The following is a 23,414-nucleotide window of genomic DNA, read 5'->3' on the forward strand; positions in this document are numbered from 1 at the left end:
GTTTTCCTATATTTGTAAATGGTCCTTTATTAAAATTTCATCAAATTGTTCTAATAAAGTTGCCACTAGTTCCCCACTAGGATTAAAAATAAAAAATATGTTTTTAAAAGTCAATTATTTAAAAAATAATAATAAAATAAAAATAAATAAATAAATAAATAAAAATAAAAGTCAATTATTCAAAACTGTTATATTTCTAAATGACTGTGCAACTCAAATATTTATGGCTCTTTTAAAAAGTACTTAAAAATATATATAAAAATTCTGGAAGACAACATTTGCAAACAGTAAAAAGTCTTGCATTTATGTAGCAGCCTTTCAGGTGATTTTTTTGTTCTCTTTTCTTGAGTACTTTCCTAATTTTCTACAACGAACATATATTACCTTTAAAATGAAAAAGAAACCCTTCATTAAAATGTTCAGGGACTTGGAAAATGTATAAATATGCAACATTTTACTTAGTATTTCAAAAGTCCTGTGTCTTATATTTCTATGATTCTTTTCTGCTTTTATATTTTCATTTTTCCCCTTAATTATTCATTTATGCTTTATTTCTTTCACTTTAATTTACTTTTAGTCTCTTTCCTTTCTTCTTTTTTCTGCATTGTATATCTTTCTTCTCATTCCTCCTTATGCTTCCTTTCTACTTTCTTATCTCTCCCTCTTTTCCTTCTTTCCTATTTTCTGTTCTCACTTTATCCTCTTTTCTTCCTCAGTCCCACAATTACATCCTGTCTTAATACTGTCTTCTCTTTATAAAGTTTCACAAAACTTTGTATGAAATATGTTTTCTGAATATATCATGAAAAAAATTGTTTGCTTTTGAAAATGACTTTATTATCTTTCATATTTTTTTCCTTAAATAGAATTTTATTTCTCTATGACCATGGTTTGATTTTTTTCCCATAAGCAGATAAATATCCTTTGATTTAGAAGTAAAATTTTCAGCTACCTCTTATCTCATGTAATTTAATTTTTCCTGTTCATTTTTGGTAATAAAAAGAACCATGATAAATTATTCATATATTACACTCATATCAATACCTCTAACTCATTTAGTCAACTAGTCATTTTAATACAATAAACTATTTTTCACTTTAAAAATCTTTATCCAATAATATGACCTCTAGTTAAAGGTATAAAGGACAAATTTATAAATTTTTCTAAAAATTACTGCTTATGTAGTTAACAAATATCAGATAATTTCCTTTGAATCCAAAATGAACACTTTTTGCTATGATTAGGTTTATTAAGTGCATTTTTATGACAGGTCTTAAACATTATAAGTACTGAATCCTTAACGAAAGTATATAAAGTTGAAATGTTCACATTTTAAATTTTATAATTGAGTGTTTGGAATAGATTCCTTGAAAATATACTGTTATTTAATAATCAGAAATTTCTCATATTAAGTTGATAGAAGAAATCTCTGCAATCAGCTAATTTCCCAAATTTGTATTATAGAAAATAATACTTATTTACAGGAGATGTGGTTTGATGTGTCTGAAATTCACACAGAATTCTCAGTCCAAAGCAAGAATCAGAAAATGTAATGCTTGTAATAGAATATAATAATTTCTCTGGTAGAAGTGGGTACCTTTCCAAAAAAACGGGGGGTAATCAGTGGAAAGCATTTCTGGAAGAAAGACTGTGAATGCACAATCATGCCACATGAAACACTTACACTTGCAAGATAAAAGTTGTTCAGTGTGGCTGGAACAAAACATTTAAGATAAAAACAAAAGATATAGGCTACAGGGCCGGCTGGAGCCAGATCATGAAAGCCTTATGTTTCATTCTAAGGAAATTGTATTTTTAACAATAAAGTATCAATGATAAGCCATTGGCAATCAAAAATAAATATTCTTACCTGGCCACAGAGTACATGGAAGTAAACACGGCCTCTTTGCCGAACGAAAGAAAGGAAAATAAACTAAAATAATTTTTTTTTTAAAGCTGTGTAAAATACACGAAATAACGTTTTTCAAACGTGGGACAGTATTCATGATAGGGTCCTGATTCCTGAATGAAAGGAAACAAGTGAGATCAATGTGGCGGTTGCCCTGGTTTTCTGGCCAAATTATTTTCTGAAATCTAGTGTAATGAGGAAGAATGAAATAAGTGTGTGAGAGTACCTCAGAAACACAGTGGAGACAGAAATTGAACTCTGAAGGGTTGAAGCTTTTGGAATGTTGGGAGGGTAGATAACACTGGAAGAGAATCCCTGGAGACAGAGAAAGAACACCAGGAATCTGTAGAGAGCTGTAGGGGATCATCTGTTGCTGAAAATGCCTAGCTGAGTATGCATAGGAAGATACTCTGAGCTTGGGGAAAGCCAGAACTCACACAGTGCTGAGGTATATTAAAGTTCCAACTAATCAGAACACTGGAATGTTTAGAAGAAATCCCAGAAGAGTCATGCCTTTTATAGTATATCTTAATAAGTCATAGAACAAGAGTCATTCAAACTCACACTAAATAAAATATTTTAAAAGCTTTTAAATAATTAAGCTGACCTCCACGTAGCTTAAACATCTGCTATAACAAAGACTAACAATTTATTAAAGAACAGAACAATGTTTAGAACTCAACAATATAAATATCACAATGGTTAGAATGCAATAAAACATTACTGGTTATGTAAAGAAGCTAAATAAAGTTCATCGCAGCACTGTTTATAATAGCCAGGACATGGAAACAACCTAGATGTCCATCAGCAGATGAATGGATAAGAAAGCTGTGGTACATATACACAATGGAGTATTACTCAGCCATTAAAAAGAATTCATTTGAATCAGTTCTGATGAGATGGATGAAACTGGAGCCGATTATACAGAGTGAAGTAAGCCAGAAAGAAAAACACCAATACAGTATACTAACACATATATATGGAATTTAGGAAGATGGCAATGACGACCCTGTATGCAAGACAGGGAAAGAGACACAGATGTGTATAATGGACTTTTGGACTCAGAGGGAGAGGGAGAGGGTGGGATGATTTGGGAGAATGGCATTCTAACATGTATACTATCATGTGAATTGAATCGCCAGTCTATGTCTGACGCAGGATACAGCATGCTTGGGGCTGGTGCATGGGGATGACCCAGAAAGATGTTATGGGGAGGGAGGTGGGAGGGGGGTTCATGTTTGGGAATGCATGTAAGAATTAAAGATTTTAAAATTTAAAAAATAAAAAACTAAAAAAAAAAAAGAACTAGCTAGAAAAAGAAAGCCAAAGAACTGAGACAGATTCAGATATGATGAAAATTATGGAATCCCCTGATGAGGACAATAAATGGGCAATTATAAAAATATTAAATGATATTAAGAAAAAATGAATGTAGTGAGAAAAATAGAATATATTTTAAGTATATGAAATTAAAACTTTACAGAAAAATATTGCAAGCAAATTAAATACTGCAGAAGAAAATATTAGTGAATTTGAAACATTATCTATAGAAACTTCAAGACAGAGAAAAATGATGTAAGAAATGAACAGAGCCTAAATAACTTAAGCTAATATCCATATCTATAATATTTTAAACTCAGAATGGAAAATGTGTTTGATGAAATAACATCCAAATCCAAATCTGATGAAAAATATGAAATTTGTCAACAAACCTCAAGCAGGATACAAAATTAAAAAGACATCCACACATTACATACATAGTAAGAAAGCCAAGAATGACTGCAGACATCTTATCAGAAAAAAGGAATGCAGAAAAATCTTTTGAATACCAATGGAAAGCAAAACAAAACAAAACCAACCTAGAATAACAAACTTTGAAAATTTCCTTCAAAAGTAAAGCCAAAATAAAGAATCAAGAATAGAAACCAAGAATCTTTTGTCATCAAGCTTGCATCTTTAAATAACACAAAGATCAAAGAAGAATTTACTTATTAGAAAGATAATTGGAAAATATTTGAACCAAATGAAAATGAAAACACAACTAATCTAAATTTAGGGATACTTAAAGTGCCCTGGATAAGGAAGTGGCCACCCACTCCAGTTTTCTTGCCTGGAAAATACCGTGGACAGAGGAGCCTAGCAGGCAAGAGTCCATACAAGTCACAGAGTTGGACACAACTAAAGAACAACAAAAACATCATGATTACAAACAGGTTTATGTCTCTAATTCTTATTTTATAAAAAAGGGAAATCTTTAAAATCAATCATCTAAGAGTCTGCCTTAAAAAACTAGAAAAAGAAGAGCAAAAGAATAGAAAGTAAGTTGAAGGAAGGAAATTATAAAGTCAGAGTGGAAATAAATGATATAGAAAATGGATTGACAGTAGACAAAAACATATAAAAACCAAAAGATTTCTTAGAAAGAATAAGTAAAATTGATAAAATCTTAGATAAAGCCATAAAAGGAAAAGTGCACTATCATTTTAGCTAATGAAATAGATGATGTTAATAACAGCTTCTATAGACATTTGATGTAGATGATAGTAATGGGATGTTATAAGTAGTTTTAATGATACTAAATTTGACATCTTAGATAAAATGGGTAAATTTCTTAAAAGAAAAATTGTTAACCACTCAAAGAAGAATATGTACAATATATAAATATCCCATTATCTATTAAAATTTTTAATTTGCAGTTAGTACTCTTCCCATAGAGAAGGAAATGGCAACACTCCAATATTCTTACCTGGAGAATCCCATGGATAGAGAAGACTGGCAGGCTATACAGGCCATGGGGTCGCAAGGGTTGGACATGACTGAGCAACTAAACCACCAGTACCACTCTTGCTAAAAAGAAAATTCCAGTTCCAATATTTTCACTGGTACATTCTGAGCAATATTTAATAAACTAATACCAAGCTCACATAAACTCTCAGAAAATGTAAAACCAGCATTGACCAAGTTCCAAAGTCAGCATAGATATAACAAGGACAAGAAAATAAATTTTACTCAGAATATTGATGCACAATTTCTTAACTAAATACAAGCAACACAAATCTAATAATTTATAAAAGGGTAATATATTATGACTATGGTGGTTTACCCGAGAAATCCATGATTGTTATAACATTTAATAATTAATGCAACTTACTATATTATTCTGTCAACAACTAAAAGGATTTAGAAAAAAATATAATGAAAACAATAATAATAATCTAATAATAATAACTGAAAAAGAAGAAATAAATGATTTAACTTAACAATTGTTATCTACAAAAATACTGCAACTGATATCATATTAATACTTGATGTTGAAGACAATGCATTTCTCCCAAGACTGGGTAAAGTAGAGTATTTGCTATCACTACCTCATTGTAACATTGTATTAGAAGACTTAATGAAATAAGGCAAGAAAAAGAAATATAGGTGAAAAACTTACCTTTATTTTCAGAAGATATACTTGTAAACAAAACAGAAATCAAATAAAAATATGGAATCCACATATACTCATAATAATTTTAGAAATAATGGGATTTATCATGATTATTATAAGTATAGGTTAATATACAAATGTCACTTATTTTATATACTATAAGGCAATGCAGAATGTAAAAATAGATCAAAATAACCATTTAAAATAATGTCAAGAACTATATACTATCCTATAATACATGTAATAAATGTGTGTCAGCCTCCTGAAATGAAAGTAAACATTTCCAAACGAAATTAAAAATTCAAATATGTATATATACACATATAGTTATTTATGGATTAAAGAGTTCACCATTTTTATATATAAAATATCCCCAATAAGTCAATATATTTAACATATCAATCAAAATTCCAGCAAATTACTGATGCTTCTTTCACTCCATGTTTTGTAAATTTTTTGTCTCTTTTTCTGTTTTGGGTGTTTTATATTTTACGTTGTCTATCACTATATTGTCAAATATAGTAAATTAATCTTTTCTTCAGCAGTATCTAATATCCTATTAATCCCATCCAGTATTTTTAAGTTTTAGATTTTATAATTTTTATGTGCCTCAAATTTTTCACCTTTTTAGTTTTAGAATTTTAACTTCTTTCTTTTTAAACTGTTTTTTTTTTCATACTTCTCCCTAATATCCTCAGTTTGTTTTTTAACTTAACTGAACACATAGAATTTAATTAAAATATGCTTTAATGTCATTGTCTATCCATTATACGCATCTGTGGCATTTCTGGGTTCTTTCTATTGAATGAAATTTGTACACATCGAGTGTGTTGTTTTCCTAATTTTTGCATGCTTAGTAACTTTGTATTCAAATTCAGTCACAGTGAATTTAAGTTACTTAATGCTAGATAGTTCTGTATTATTTACAATATATTTTTAAGCAGAACAATGGAATGATCAGATTTACATTTTGAAAATGTAAACACATTCCAAGTATAGGGCCACTGGAGACAATTTCACTAAAATAAGGAGGCCCAGTTAGAAACTATTACAGTAATCCAAGAGAAATTATGAGAGGTTAATGGGTGCCTAGGGCTTCCCTGATGGCTCAGATGGTAAGAAATCTGCCTCCAATGCAGGAGACGTGGGTTCAGTCCCTGGTTTGGGATGATCCCCTTAAGATGGGAATGGCAACCCACTCCAGTATTCTTGCTTACAGAATTCCATGGATAGAGGAGTCTGGTGGGCTATAGTTCATGGGTTCCCAAAAAGTCAAACACAAATGAGTGACTAATATTTTCACAATTAGTGCCTAGCACGGTGCCTATCAAATGGTAATGCTGGATAATTATTTGTGTTGCACTGATTCTTAATCTAATTATTTGCACTACCGTTTCTGATTTATAGAATATTTTATTTTGGAAAACAATTCTATGCTGAAGGAAGCTATCCTGAAAAAGAAGATAGTAAAGTCAGAAATTAAAATGCTTCATATTGACGACTATGGTAAAGTTTTGTGCATGCTTCATCATTCAAGAACAACTTTCTCTGTACCTTATAGTTTTACATGTAAATGACTCTCCATCTTTAATATTTTGCTCTTTCTTTAAAAGAACTTCCTTTACAGTTGTCCTTTCCAAAAGATTTTACGGACCGAAACCAGTATGCTCTTCTGTTAATAATGTAAGTATTTTATTTGTTTTTGGAATAAAGGAATCTAAAAAGTTTAGTATTTTTTTTCTTTTATGTCCCACATGCCAATATTCTGATTAAAAACCAACAGAAGAAATCCCATGTGTGTAGTTAAGCAGGACAGCTGTCAGTTGTGTGAGTTCCTGAAGGACACCACCACTAAATAATATGGAAGTGTGTATAACTGTTTTTGCTTCTTACATCCCAAACTGAACTCAGTGTTACTCCTGGGAATAATGACTCATACATTTAGTTTATGGATGTCTGACTAGCAATTACTCAAGCTCTATCTTCCCTTTGTTTTTTTCTTTTTATTTTTACTTTACAATATTGTATTGGTTTTGCCATACATTGACATGAATCCGCCACATTTGTACACGTGTTCCCCCTACTGAACCTCCCTCCCTCCTCCCTCCCCATCCCATCCTTCTGGGTCATCCCAGTGCACCAGCCCCGAGCACCCTGTATCATGCATCGAACCTGGACTCACGATTCGTTTCACATATGATAATATACATGTTTCAGTGTCATTGTCCCATATCATCCCACCCTCTCCCACAGAGTCCAAAAGACTGTTCTGTACATCTGCATCTCTTCTGCTGTCTCTCATACAGGGTTATCATTATCATCTTTCTAAATTCCATATATATGTGTTAATATACTGTATTGGTGTTTTTTCTTTCTGGCTTACTTCACTCTGTATAATAGGCTTCACCTTGGCTCAGACAGTAAAGTGTTTGCCTGCAATGCGGGAGACCCGGGTTTGATTCCTGGGTCAGGAAGATCCCCTGGAGAAGGTAATGGCAATCCACTCCAGCACTCTTGCCTAGAAAATCCCATGGACAGAGGAACCTGATAGGCTACAGCCCATGGAGTCATGAAGAGTCAGACACAACTGAGCGACTTCACTTCACTTCCACTTCATCCACCTCAATAGAACTGATTCAGATGTGGTTTTTTTTTTCCCTTAATGAATGATACTGGTCTATACTTTTTTTTTTCTTTGTGATATATTTATCATATCAAAGTTATGCTAAATTTTAAAAGTCATTTAAAAAAAAATGTGGTGAGAGCACTTAAAGTGAGATCTACTCCCTGAGCAAAATGTTAGGTATATAGTACAGTGTTGTTGACTATAGGCACAACGTTGTACAGCAGATCTCTAGAACTATTCCTCTTGCATGATTGAAACTCTGGGCTCATTAAACAGCTACTCCCCATTCCTCCCTCCCCTCTATCCCCATCCTGCTCTCAGCTTCTATGAATCTATTTTAGATGCCTCAGTCAAGTGGAATCATGCAATATTTGCCCCCTTCTGTGATCAGTTATTTTAGTTAGCATAAAGGTACATCCGTGTTTTCACATCTAAGCCTTTTACTTTTTATCAGCTCTTTTGCAACATTGAGGAAGCATTTATTTCCACTGCCAAAACAATCAGTCAAGTTTGAATCATTCTTATCAGTTTTCCTTCTTGGATTTAAGACCAGCCGGAAGCCCTTCCCATCCTTAGAAAAACCTGACTCAGGTTTTTCCAATCTGGAATTGACTATGGAATTGAAGTCATCCATACTTTCTGTGAGAGCACATTGTGACTACATAGTATTGGGCACAGAGGCCTCTAACACCTATTGGTTAACCAACTTGATATTGATGTAGAATTGTTTTCCTGAGCGTAATTATTAATATTTTCTTTATTGAGAACCCAGCTAACACTGCTTTGACAGCACTTAAAAAAGAGTAGAAATGAAAATAACCTTACTTGTTATGACTACTGAATGTGGACAATAAGTCTATGTAATCAAACTGTCTGAGTTCAAATTCCAGTTTTGTCATTCATTAACAGTGCATCCTTGAAAAAGTTGCTTAACCTTATTTAAGGCTCAGTTTATCCAAATATAAAATGAGAGTTATAGTTTATCTTATGTTTTAAGGCTGCTTTTTAGATTAAATGAAATAACATATAAAGTGTCTAGTACAGATGAGTTTTATAACTATTGCAATAATTCATTATTTTTATGCAGATTGCATTAATTTAGATATTTTGATTCATATAAACAATGTATCATTTCATTTTAATAAGTCAGGTAATACAGAAAATGCAATAGTTAATGGTTTTACTTCCTCTATTGTTTATTCCTAACTCTAATACCATAACCTAACTTTCTCCTTCGTCTTTTATGGCCCGAGGCCCTAAAAGTTCTTGGCGTCTTCCCGAAGAAGTTGTTATTTGCTCTTATGTTACCTCCTTCTTCTGTAACTTCTCTTTCATTTAAGTTCTTTTTAATTTTCTCTTTTTTAATTGAAATATAGTTGATTTACATTTCATGTATACAGCAAAGCTTTATGTATGTTCTTTTTCAGGTTCTTTTCCATTAGGGGTTATTAGAAGATATTTACTATAGTTCCCTATGTTCCTTGTTGCTTATCTATTTTATATACAGTAGTGTATATATGTTAATCCTAAACTCTTAATCTATGCTTCTTCCCAACCCTTTCCTCTTTGGTAACTATAAATTTGTTTTCTGTGAGTCTATTTCTCTGTTGTAAATAAAATCATTTGTATCATTTTTTTTTTTTAAAGATTCCACATATAAGTGATATCATATGACATTTGTCTTTCTCTGGCTTACTTCATTTAGTATGATAATCTCTATTTGCATTCATGCTGCTACAAATGGCATTATTTCATTCCTTTCTGTGGCTGAATATTCAGTTCTTATTTGAAGTATATGTGTGATTTATTGGGGAAAATATCTCAGGCACTAAAATGAGAACAAAATGGAAAAAAAATTCTCACCCTCATCTTCTGTTTCATTATACCTCCTTTTGGGAAAAGAAATTATTGTTTTTATTCACTGAGAAATAAGGCTTCTCAGGGAAAAGAACCCTAGTAGGCATCTTTCCTTGAAGCTTGACTTAACATATGCAGGGGGACATATTGACAGTTCTTCCCATTGGTATATTCTCTGGTTCCAAAGTATAACAACACTTTGGGGGAAAATGTAGACAAGAGTTCTAATTCCCTTTGTAGCTTTGAGTCAAAGAATCCAGCTAGCTTGTCCTACCATCAGATTTGTCCTTTGGTCTGAATGATTTTTAGTTCATGAGAGGAATATGAAGAATAACCCAAGACTCAACTCTCTTATTAGAAAGCTTCAAGTCTTTTTTAGAGGCAGGAGAGTAAAGATAGTGGTTTTAGGAATAAGATAGCCTTAGTTTCTAATCTGAGTTCAAAGATTTACCAGTGTATTGTTTAATTTTTTAAGCTTCAGTTTCCTTATAAATAAATTGAAGACAATAACATGGAATAATTTATATAAACATGTCACCATAGTGTCTGAAAGATCATAAACATTTGCACTTAGTGTTTAATAAATTTTAACCATAAATATAATTATTAGTAGTAGTAATAGTCATTTTAATATTTAAAAGTATCAATATAGACATTTAATACTATATTTTAGCATCCATAAAATTATTTAATAGACATTGTTAAAGCAGATAAGATAGTTAGGCCTGTAGAGTTTGCTTTGCTACTATTTTTGTTAATGAAGAAAATAAAAATGAGTATTAATTCATTATTTTTCATTTGTTTTCATATGCTGACTACACTAAATATTAATTTACTTTATCCAGACTCCTTGATTTTCAGAGGTAAATTCTCAGAAATTCCACAGAATAGAACCTACAAAGCCCAACTGAGGAATTTTTTATTTTATATTTAAAAAATGATCTATTGCTTTGAGCTACATGATCATTCCTAAAATATTTAAATTTGGAAATCCATATAGATCAGAATGGTTTTAAGTGTTTTTTAAGTGTTATTAGATAAAGTGTTGGAGAGAATGGAAATGGCAACCCACTCCAGTATTCTTGCCTAGAGAATCCTGTGGACAGAAGAGCCTGGTGGCTGCCGTCTATTGGGTTGCAGAGTCGTACACGACTGAAGCAACTTAGCAGCAGCAGATAAAGTGTCTTTTAAGTGTTAGATTGTTTATAATATATAAATTTATATAAATACATATGACTAAATTATATATTTATATAAATATAATATATAAAACATATAAAATATAATCTAAAATTAGATTGTTTATAATATAAGGTCATTTGTTCCCCTTAAGATTAAGTCTGTGTTCAGTGATAAGTAAACTCCCCACTCAAAAAAAGAAAATAATAATAATTTTTTTCCTTAAGTGGGAAATTTGACAGTCAAGAATAATAAAACAAGGAACTATTACTTATATGAGGCTAAGAAATGATTTAGTGATTTTGGTATCACTACTTTATTGCTATTCTGTGCAGTGCATCTATTACCTGACAGACCCTGAATCACTTCCTCATCCATAGAGATGCATTTACATCCAGGAAATTCTATAATGAATGCATAATTGGAGACCAGCTACAGCAATCTGAAGAGGTGAAGGAAAATTGGCCTTGAAGGAAGTAGCCTCTAGCCATTTGCAATCCTCTTTCTGCTAAGTCTTCATTATGGAACCTCAGAAGAAATGATCCTCTGATGACCTCTCTGTAGCCATATTTTCTGAAACTCAAACCTAATTTTATGATATTGAAAGTACAGGTGAATCAATGGCAACTGACTATTTTACCATAATAGAAAATCTAAGAAGCATAGCCTTGACAAATGTTTCTCAGTAGTCTCTGTGTGGTCATGACCCTCTTTTCATTTCCTACTTCCCTATTGTCCTTCTGGATGCCTAAATGTCTTTCTCTGGTTTTTCTCTGTTGTGTTATAATGAGTACTTAAGAACCCAGTAGTCTGTATTCATATTTATACCTATTCTATTTCCATCTAGTCTATAGTATATATGCTGTATTCATCCATATCGATTTCAGCATATATTGCTTTGAATTATTATTTCTTAGTGTGTGAAAGTGTTATTCAGTCAGTCATGTCTGACTCTTTGCAACCCCATGGGGGTGTAGCCACAACACTCCTCTATCCATGGAATTCTCTAGGCGAGGATATTGGAGTGAGCAGCCATTCCCTGTTCCAGTGGTCTTCCAAACCTAGGGATTAAAACAAGGCCTCTGCTTGCAGGCAGATTCTTTACTGTCTGAACCACCTTCTGTTATTCTTATTCTAATCCTGTATGTGTAATTTAGTACAATACACATTTACTGTGTTGCTTTTATGTGCAAGAAGCTGTGCTAATGGTTGAGAGGGAAAAAAAAAGGTTACAAGCACATTGAAATCTGTAATCATTTTTTAAGATCTTATCTCCACAATACCTAGCACACATAAAGGAAACTTATGAAAACTTACTGACTAAACTGTAATTATTTTAATAGTCCAAGGCTGAATATTACAGCTAAAGATGTTAAAGGTGTTTATTTGATAAATAAATGAATATGAATATAAACAGAGAAGGCAACGGCACCCTACTCCAGTACTCTTACCTGGAAAATCCCATGGATGGAGGAGCCTGGTAGGCTGCAGTCCATGGGATCGCAAAGAGCTGGACACGACTGAATGACTTCACTTTCATGCTTTGGAGTAGGAAATGGTAACCCACTCCAGTGTTCTTGCCTGGAAAATCCCAGGGATGGGGGAGCCTGGTGGGGTGCCATCTATGGGGTCGCACAGAGTCGGACACGACTGAAGCAACTTAGCAGCAGCAGTAGCAGTAGCATGAATGTAAAGGCCTACAGCCTGGGAAGAAGCAGTGTAAACAGATGTACTATTTTATTAGAGAACATTTTTTTTCTTTGTTTGCTGTGTTCCTGAAAACAAGTATAGCAAGCTAAGGAGTTTCATTCTGTACCAAGAAATCATCATGTCTTCCTATTTTATTTTTTTTTAATATATATAATTGTTTTATGTTAACTTGCAATGGGTTTATTGTGATTATTTTTATTTATGTCTTCCCATTTTCTACTTTTTCCTGTTCAGCTTATCCATGCCATCCTAGATAAAGGTCTAATGCAGGGAGACAGTGACTATTCAACAAATTACATTAATTTCCAGAATGCAACATACTCTCTCATGCTCTTATGACTTAGTTCCATCTCACTGAATTAATCTTCCTTGAAATTATAATGAATTCTTGTTCATCTATCATCTTATCTTCCTGAAGCTTTCTTTCACCATGCTCATCAGCCCATCTAACAATCTCGAGTCTATACCTCCTCCTACAGTGACAGCCTTCTGTTCAAAGTCTTCACATATATCTTAAACAAAGTTGATCCAGCAGTTACTTTTCCAACTCACCCTAATTTTATGAGGATATTTTTAACATACTATTTAGGGAATTTCTGACTCCCATTAGATTTTGCACCAATGTTTCTGAAGGAAAATCCACAATCTAGAAGTGAATATTCAGATAAATAATTTGTAGAATGAAATTATTATATCATGAAATATTAAGAAGAGAGGTATGTTGATTTTTTATTTCACATATTCCGTATATTAAATGATGCCTTACTTATTTGTGTATTCCTCCTAGCAACTATTTTTTGCAGTTACTGTTCAAGCATGCATTGAGTGAGTAGATAGATAATGTCCAGAAACCAGATGAACATGGTTATTACCCCAGTGCCCCACTGTGTCATTTTAATTTGAGAGTACTACCCATTTTTATCTAGCATTTTTATCATTTAATCAATGTTATTCATATCAGAGTCCTGCAACTTTGTCATCTTAATGGAACTGAGTTTTTTGTCAGCTCTTTTGTATAATTAATCTCTTAAAAAGCAGGATATAATTAATTGACACATTGGATAATCCAGCTACTCATCTCCAGTAGTCAAGATGACATCACTACATTTTTCATACACACATTTTCCTTTCAATAAACAATACTGATATTGTTTAAAATGTTGAATACCAGAGATGCCTTGTTTTGAGTTTTGAACGTATGGGATCATCCAAGAGCCCACACTCTGCTTCAAGTCCTACACCAGGAAGATGGTATATCTGAATGAGTCAATTCTAATCTGCCACCCTGCTCTCTACCTATACTTCCTTTTCTGTGATTAAGTGCTATATCATCTCCTAGTTTTTATTCCACTCTGATGCTGGTATGAATTTTCTGAGATCCATATCTGAAAATGTGGCTCTCCTGGGTAAAATACTCTCACTATTATTCTCCAGTTGATTTAAAGTTCATATTTCCTAACACAGCATACAAAAAAATCTTCACCTGATTTCCACTTAACTCTTCATGTCATGCTGACTCCATCCACCCTCTAAAGAGAGATTCACTGCTCTAGATATTTTTGAAAACTGTTTTATTATGGGAAATACTAGCTTCTCAATCATTTCTCTGTATCTTTTCCCACAATCTTCCAGTACCTTTAGTTTCCTTTTCCAACTGGAAAAGTTCTATTAATATTTCAAGCAATACTTTTATATAATTCTATGTACACCTCTGTTGTAACATGAAACCACACTAGGTTACTATATTTGCTTTGCTGTCTCTTCTTTTAAACTATAAACTCATTCATGATAACAGCTCTTTTTGTATTGTCTTGCCTTAACACAGTGTTTGTAGTATTTATGTTCATAAGATATTGATTGAATGAATGAGTATATGAATGAAGGAACACATGAATTAGAATAAACAAAGAAATTAATCAACTCTAAAGTTAGTCATCAGGAATGACTGATGTCATAGTAGAGAAAAAGAAAAAAAAGATCTGAGAGTTTATAATGTGTTACAATTAGACTTTTGGTTACGTAAATTTCTCTGCAGTTTTAGTTTCCCTCTCAGAAAAACATGAGGTGAGCTTCTCATTTCCCTTACAATCTTTCTGCATAAAGCTAAATAATTGGTTTCTGTACTATCTTTTCACTGTTTTCTCTTTTGATTATTGAGATTATCTTCTTAAAGTAATAGGATTTAATAATAGCTAATGTTTATTGCTTATTGTACAAGGGACATCATGCTAAGGATGAATAAATACCATCTTTAATCCTTATAGAAACCAAGTGAGATAAATATAATTGTCCTCAGTTTAACACAAGGAAATCATGAATTTATATAATATACAAATCCAAGATCATGAACAGGACAAAATTAGGGTTTGAACTCAAGATGTTTTTAATTTTCTTTTCAGACCAGAAAGCTCTGCTTTGTCTATTACATAATAGTCTACCTAGATATCCTATTATATGATAATTACCACTGGAAGATTATCAAGAATGCTGTCCAGAATCAGTAGAGACTTCTCTAAAACCAAAATCAAATGACCTTTTGTTCCTTCCACTTAACAGTTTATAGTAACCTCTGGAATGTAATATTTTCCACCTGTACCATGTTAATAGTTTAGTGTAAAGTAAAAATTCCAAAAATCTTGAGTAAGTTCCTAGAAGGGCCACATGAAAGATCAAATACTCAGTCCACGTTATTTCATATAATTCCAAATTTTGATCAAAGCATTCACTTTATGGCACTTCTTTCACCTCTTTATTTATTATGTGGCTTCATAGACTTTTGAGCGGATGAGATTGTTAGAAGTAAGCTTGTTTCACTTCCCAAGAAAAAGACATATATTTCAAAATTTCTATAACATTATTTAAATATGCACTTGTTCATGCCAAATACATACCTATTTCACTTAAAGATAGCACATTTACTGAAAGTATTTGGACAAGAAAGGTAGCTAGTACTTGTACTTGTCTCAAAAAGTCATTATTACTGCTTTGCTGTGTAGTGAAGTTGCTCAGTCGTGTCTGACACTTTGCGACCCCATGGACTGGAGCCTATCAGGCTCCTCCGTCCATGGGATTTTCCAGGCAAGAGTGCTAGAGTGGATTGCCATTTCCTTCTCCAGGGGATCTTCCCAACTCAGGAATCGAACCCGGGTCTCCTGCATTGCAGGCAGAGGCTTTACTGTGTAAGGAGAGTCAAATTTTAAGTTACTGCTTTTCTTCATTCTTGTTCATGTTCCTCATTTAAGTGGACGTAAAATGTACTCACATTATAATACCCATGAAATAATTAAGAGAAGTCAGGGGCATTTAATCTTGATAATGGAAATGGAGAAGGTGATCATTGCTTTTTGTATTATTCTTGAACAGTTTAGACCTTGTTCCTCACAATCTTTGGATAATATGTTGTAATGTCAATATTAAATTCTAGAGTCAGTCAGTTAGTTTTCTCAGTCATGTCTGAATTGTTGCGACCCCATTTCTGCAGCATGCCAGGCCTCCCTATCCATCACCAACTGCCGGAGTTTACTCAAACTCATGTCCATTGAGTCGGTGATGTCATCCAGCCATCTCATCCTCTGTTGTCCCCTTCTCCTGCCTTTAATCTTTCCCACCATCAGATGAGTCAGCTCTTCGCATCAGATGGCCAAAGCATTGGAGTTTCAGCTTCAACATCAGTCCTTCCAACAAATATTCAGGACTGATTTCTTTTAAGATGGACTCATTGGATCTTCTTGCAGTCAGGGGACTCTCAAGAGTCTTCTCCAGCACCACAGTTCAAAAGTATCAATTCTTCAGTGCTCAGCTTTCTTTACAGTCCAACTCTCACATACATACATGACTACTGGAAAAACCAAAGCTTTAACTAGATGGACCTTTGTTGGCAAAGTAATGTCTCTCCTTTTTAATATGCTCTCTAGGTTGGTCCTAACTTTTCTTCCAAGGAGTAAGCGTCTTTTAATATCATGGCTGCAGTCAGAATCTGCAGTGATTTTGGAGCCCCCCAAAATAAAGTCTACCACTGTCTCCACTGGTTCCACATCTATTTTCTAGGAACTATTGGGACCAGATGCCATGGTCTTAGTTTTCTGAATGTTGAGCTTTAAGCCAACTTTTTCACTCTCCTCTTTCACTTTCATCAAGAGGCTCCTTAGTTTGTCTTCACTTTCTACCATGAGGGTGGTGTCATCTAGATATCTGAATTTATTGATATTTCTCCCAGCAATATACTCACCACCAGAAACACAGACTTTGAAACTGTAAGATGGAGTCTGGTCAGATGCATAAATAAACTTGTCCATATCAAATACCTGGAGTAACAGGCAAATTTGGCCTCTGAGCAGAGAATGAAGCAGGGGAAAGGCTAATAGAGTTTTGCCAAGAGAACACACTGGTCATAGAAACACCATCTTCCAACAACACAAGAGAAGACTTGACACATGGACCTCACCAGATGGTCAATACCGAAATCAAATCGATTATATTCTTGGCAGCCAAAAATGGAAAAGCTCTATACGGTCTGCAAAAACAAAATTGGGAGCTGACTGTGGCTCAGATCATGAACTCCTTATTGCCAAATTCAGACTTAAATTGAAGAAAGTAGGGAAAACCACTAGACCATTCAGATATGACCTAAATGAAATTCCTAACAATTATACAGTGGAAGTGAGAGAGAGATTTAAGGGACTAGATCTGATAGACAGAGTGCCTGATGAACTATGGCCAGAGGTTCTTGAAACTGTACAGGAGACAGAGATCAATACCATCTCCAAGGAAAAGAAATGCAAAAAAGCAAATGGCTCTCTGAGGAGGCCTTACAAATAGCTGTGAAAAGAAGAGAAGCAATCTCTTCAAGAAAATTAAAGATACCAAGGGAATATTTCATGCAAAAATGGGCTCAATAAAGGACAGAAATGGTATGAAACTAACAAGAGTAAAAGATACTAAGAAGTCGCAAGAATATACAGAAAGTTAAAGTGAAAGTGAAGTCGTTCAGTTGTGTCCCAGTCTTTGCAACCCCATGGACACCAGGCTCCTCCGTCCATGGGATTTTCTAGGCAAGAGTACTGGAGTGGGTTGCTATATCCTTCTCCAGGGACTTCCTGACCCAGGGATCAAACCCAGGTCTCCCACACTGTAGACAGACACTTTACCGTCTGAGCTGGGAAGTCTAAGGAACTGTACAAAACAGATCTTCACGGCCCAGATAATCATGATGGTGTGATCACTTACCTAGAGCCAGACATTCTGGAAAGTGAAGTCAAGTGGGCCTTAGGAAGAATCACGATGAACAAACCTAGTGGAGGTGATGGAATTCCAGTTCAGCTATTTCAAATCCTAAAAGATGATGTTGAGAAAGTGCTGCACTCAGTATTCCCACACATTTGGAAAACTCAGCAGTGGCCACAGGACTGGAAAAAGTAAGTTTTCATTCCAATCCCAAAGAAAGGCAATGCCAAAGAATGCTCAAACTACCGCACAATTGCACTCATCTCACATGCTAGTAGAATGATGCTCAAAATTCTCTAAACCAGGCTTCAACAATACATGAACTGTGAAATTCCAGATGTTCAAGCTGATTTTAGAAAAGGCAGAGGAACCAGAAATCAAATTGCCAACATCTGCTGTATCATCGAAAAAGCAAAAGAGTTCCAGAAAAACATCTATTTCTGTTTTATGACTATGCCAAAGCCTTTGACTGTGTGGATTACAATAAACTCTGTGGAATTTGAAAGAGATGGGACTACCAGACCACCTGACCTGCCTCTTGAGAAATCTGTATGCAGGTCAAGAAGCAACATTTAGAACTGGTCATGGAACAGCAGACTGGTTCAAAATAGGAAAGGTGTATGTCAAGGCTGTGTATTGTCACCCTGCTTATTTAACTTATATGCAGAGTACATCATGAGAAATGCTGGGCTGGATGAAGAACAAGCTGGAATCAAGATTACTGGGAGAAATATCAATAACCTCAGTTATGCAGATGACACCACCCTTATGGCAGAAAATGAAGAAGAACTAAAAAGCCTCTTGATGAAAGTGAGAGAAGAGAGTGAAAAAGTTAGCTTAAAGCTCAACATTCAGAAAACTAAGAACATGGCATTTGGTCCCATCACTTCAAGGTAGATAAATAGAGAAACAGTGGAAACAGTGGTAGACTTTATTTTGGGGGGCTCCAAAACCACTGCTGATCGTGATTGCAGCCACGATATTAAAAGACACTTACTCCTTGGAAGAAAAGCTATGACCAACCTAGACAGCATATTAAAAAGAAGAGACATTATTGCCAACAAAGGTCTGTCTAGTCAGGGCTATGGTTTTTCCAGTAGTCATGTATGGATGTGAGTGTTGGACTATAAGGAAAGCTGAGCACTGAAGAATTGATACTTTTGAACTGTGGTGTTGGAAGACTCTTGAGAGTCCTTTGGACTGTAAGGAGATCCAGCCAGTCCATCCTACAGGAAATCAGTCCTGAATATTCATTCGAAGAACTGTTGCTGAAACTGAAACTCCAACACTTTGGCTACTTGAGGCGAAGAGCTGACTCATTTGAAAATACCCTGATGTTGGTTAAGATTGGAGGTGGGAGGAGAGTGGGACGACAGAGGATGAGATGTTTGGATGGCATCCCTGACTCAATGGACATGAGTTTGGGTTAAACTCCGGCAGTTGGTGATGGATAGGGAGGCCTGGCCTGCTGCAGTCTATGGGGTCGCAAAGAGTCGTACACAACTGAGTGACTGAACTGAACTGAACTGAATATCAAAAACTTCCCTAGTTGTAACTCCATGGACATGTAATTCAAGGCAAAATTATTTGTAAACAAAAAAGTGATCAGAAATATGAAGGTTGTATTATTATTTTCCTAATGGAAGAAGATAGGAATGTGGACAAGAAACAGTTCTCTGACAGAAAAATATTTTTTCTTATATGATGTAATGACTATAGTAGAAAAATCATTCTGCCAAACTGCGTATTGGATACTCTTTCCATCCTAGGAAATCTATGGATGACAAAGTGAGAAATAGAAATAACTGACCAAGAAGCCCTTGACCAATGGGTGTATTTTAATGTATATATTGCTTGAAAAAGTACAAATTTCATTAGCTTTTAGATATACTTACATTGCAACTGTATCATTGCAGACTATAAATTTCTATAACATAAATTTCAGATTAAGACAAGACAAAATTGTTTCACTCTACTTTACTCCTATGTTCTATTGTTCATAAACATATGAACATAAACTCATGTTCTATTGTGCAATGAGTTCTCTCCCAAAGAACAAAATCAAAAGTCTTGAAAATTAATCTTCCCTGTGGAAAATTCTTCAAGAGATGGGAATACCAGACCACCTGACCTGCCTCTTGAGAAACCTATATGCAGGTCAGGAGGCAACAGTTAGAACTGGACATTGAACAACAGACTGGTTCCAAATAGGAAAAGAAGTACGTCAAGGCTGTATACTGTCACCCTGCTTATTTAACTTCTATGCAGAGTACATCATGAGAAACGCTGGGCTGGAAGAAGCACAAGCTGGAATCAAAATTGCCAGGGGAAATATCGATAACCTTAGATATGCAGATGACACTACCCTTATGGCAAAAAATGGGAGGAACTAAAAAGCCTCTTGATGAAAGTAAAAGAGGAGAGTGAGAAAGTTGGCTTAAAGCTCAACATTCAGGAAACGAAGATCATGGCCTCTGGTCCCATCACTTCATGGGAAATATATGGGAAAACAGTGGAAACAGTGTCAGAGTTTATTTTGGGGGGCTCCAAAATCACTGCAGATGGTGGCTGCAGCAACGAAATTAAAAGACGCTTGCTCCTTGGAAGAAAAGTTATGACCAACCTAGATAGCATATTGAAAAGCAGAGACATTACTTTGCCAACAAAAGTCCATCTAGTCAAGGTTTTTCCAGTGGTCATGTATGGATGTGAGAGTTGGACTGTGAAGAAGGTGGAGCTCCGGAGAATTGATGCTTTTGAACTGTGGTGTTGGAGAAGACTCTTGAGAGTCCCTTGAACTGCAAGGAGATCCAACCAGTCCATTCTAAAGGAGATCAGCCCTTGGTGTTCTTTGGAAGGATGATGCTAAAGATGAAACTCCAATACTTTGGCCACCTCATGCAAAGAGTTGACTCATTGGAAAATACTCTGATACTGGGAGGGATCGGGGGCAGGAGGAGAAGGGGACAACAGAGGATGAGATGGCTAGATGGCATCACCGACTCGATGGAGGTGAGTGTGAATGAACTCCAGAAGTTGGTGATGGATAGGGAGGCCTGGTGTGCTGTGATTCATGGGGTCGCAAAGAGTCAGATACAACTGAGCGACTGAACTGAACTGAACTGAAGAATTTACTGTGACACATCACAGCATCAGTTTCCTTTCTCTTATCCTGTTCCATTCTGTTCTTTATCCTTCTTTTTACACTTTTTAATTTTACTATATCTAAAATAAAAATGCAACCCAGCTCACAGTGAACCCACTCTGATCTAGCACTTATGCAGCTCAAGTGGATCTATTCTATGCCTAGAAAGAGAAAAGAACTAAGAAGACTACAAGCAATTTTCCCTGTGTTCCCTTCTTCCACGACCAAATAGATACAGATAAACAGATGTCGGTGTAGCAGTTTTGAAATTCTGTGGTGTAGGAAAAAAAATAAATGAATTCTGCCATTCAATAGATCTCTTGTGGAAAGTGCTCTCACTGGTAAATATTTGCCTTTTATTTATTCTAGCCAAAGCTTTAGTGGTAAGGAAAAGGCTTTTTAAAATGTACTCTACATGATATTAACTGTTTGCAAACCTGGTGGCTCAGATGGTAAAGAGTCTGCTTCAAGTGTGGGAGACCCAGGTTCAATCCCTGTGTTGGGAAGATCTCCTGGAGAAGGAAATGGCAACCCACTCCAGTATTCTTTCCTGGAAAATCCCAAGGATGTAGGAGCCTGGCAGGCTACAGTCCATGGGGTCACAAAGAGTTGGACATGACTGAGTGTCCTCACTTTCTTTCCTTCTATTCTATAATGAAAATAAACAAATAAAAAGAATATATAATTGCCAGGGTAACTGGTAACAAAGTCAGGACCAAAATAAATCTCTTCTGAATATAAATTCACCTCCTTTTCATGAATTCTAATAGCACCATGTGAACATGACAAACATGGGCTCTGAGCAAATCTTTTCACTTTATTTCAGTTTTTTATATAGATGATGTTTTGTTATGTTATAAAGAGGTGACTTGTTTTGCCATTTTAAAGGTGTATTGAATTTTATGTTTTGCTTAGCTTTCTTATTATTTTCTCATATTGTGTATTTTTCATCTAAACAGACACCACTGATTGATTGTTCAATGTATTAATATTAAAACAGATGCCAAAGTCTGCCTTTGAAGACCTTAACTTGTAAGAAAACTTTAATCTTAATTTGATTTTGCTTCCTGTGTTAGGAAGTGAACACATTTAGTATTGCTATGGACTTTTTGCTAGTTAAAACAGATTGAATTTTTCTTTTCATTAAACTTTCAACAAAAATGTGTGTCTCTATTCTCAACCTTGACGTGCTATTCTTTGTATGAGTCCCTGGGGATTTCTGAAACAGAAAGTAAAACCAAAGTGTCAGGAAAAAAGATGTGGCATACAGAAAAAAAGCAAAGAGGAAGCAAATAAAACTTACCAATTCTGTGTGGCCAACACAGTTGCAAGTTGTAGTACCCATTTATTATAGGATAGGTGATTTGGTCTATGGTACTTTCCTATGGTCATCCCTACCACCACGTATCTTGCTATTGCTGCCTCCTCAAATAAGTAATATTTTCTTGCCTTAATTTGTATTTTAAAAAATCTAGTATTTTCTGGTCACCACTTTGTGTAAAATTTTCCCTTCGCTCTTGCAAGCCTCTGACTCGTTCCTTATACTGACAGTGCTTACCATCATTATCCATGTCCTTTTATAATTAATCTTGAAATAGATATACCTGTATTCTGCACCAAAAAAAGAAAGAGCAACACACCCAGTTAGAGCAATATGTTAAAATTATTGAGTGTAATGGATTGATAACATTTTGTGCTCAAACATTAAAAGCAGGTGAAGCAAGGTTTAAGTTAAAAATGGCAATTTAGAAAACAGAGCAGAGGAAGAAACTGTATTTTCTTGATATTGCAAGCATGAGTAAGGAATTGAGTTTTTGCCTTGAAAAATCTTCAATCATTTGTTAATCATAAGTTTGGTAAATATTCAATAAATCACATAATAATTTTGTATTGCTTACTATATTTCACAAAGTATTTTTCAAGTACATTATGCCACTTAATGCTTAAAAATTCCTTGAGGAAAGCACAGCAGATTTTACCATTATTAAAGATAAGGAAACTAAGTCTTAGTGTTTTAGTACCTTTCCTATCTATGTTCAGAGTGAAGTTGGGACTTAAACTGTCATGTGTTTACTAAGCTTAAATGTTAAAGTTAATCCTTGTATCTTGTTCTCTGTGAATCATATTTTGCTTTCTAAAATTCTCAATAAATCTCCAAGCTTCAAAATGCAGGATTTATTAAGCTTTTCAAGGTCCTCTCACTTTAAACTTTAGACGAGTCTACTTTCCCTGAAAACATCTAGTTCAGCAAGCATTTTCCATGTTCTCCATGCACCAGAAAGTGTGCTACGCATGATGATTCATGCCATTTCTCAATTGGTAGACAAGTTAA

General features: G+C 34.5%; 1 protein-coding gene across 1 annotated transcript in view; it reads left to right on the top strand.

Annotated features, from left to right (window-relative positions):
* The window catches only part of DPP10 (dipeptidyl peptidase like 10), a 769,909-nt gene that overhangs the window by 720,043 nt on the left and 26,452 nt on the right, over positions 1-23,414 (top strand). Inside the window, exons 18-19 of the mRNA XM_069577778.1 lie at positions 6,750-6,848; positions 6,956-7,025. Coding sequence (XP_069433879.1) covers positions 6,750-6,848; positions 6,956-7,025 — 169 coding nt within the window. The remainder of the gene's footprint in view (positions 1-6,749; positions 6,849-6,955; positions 7,026-23,414) is intronic.

Source organism: Ovis canadensis, chromosome 2, assembly GCF_042477335.2.
Source record: "Ovis canadensis isolate MfBH-ARS-UI-01 breed Bighorn chromosome 2, ARS-UI_OviCan_v2, whole genome shotgun sequence".
Taxonomy (NCBI): Eukaryota; Metazoa; Chordata; class Mammalia; order Artiodactyla; family Bovidae; genus Ovis; species Ovis canadensis.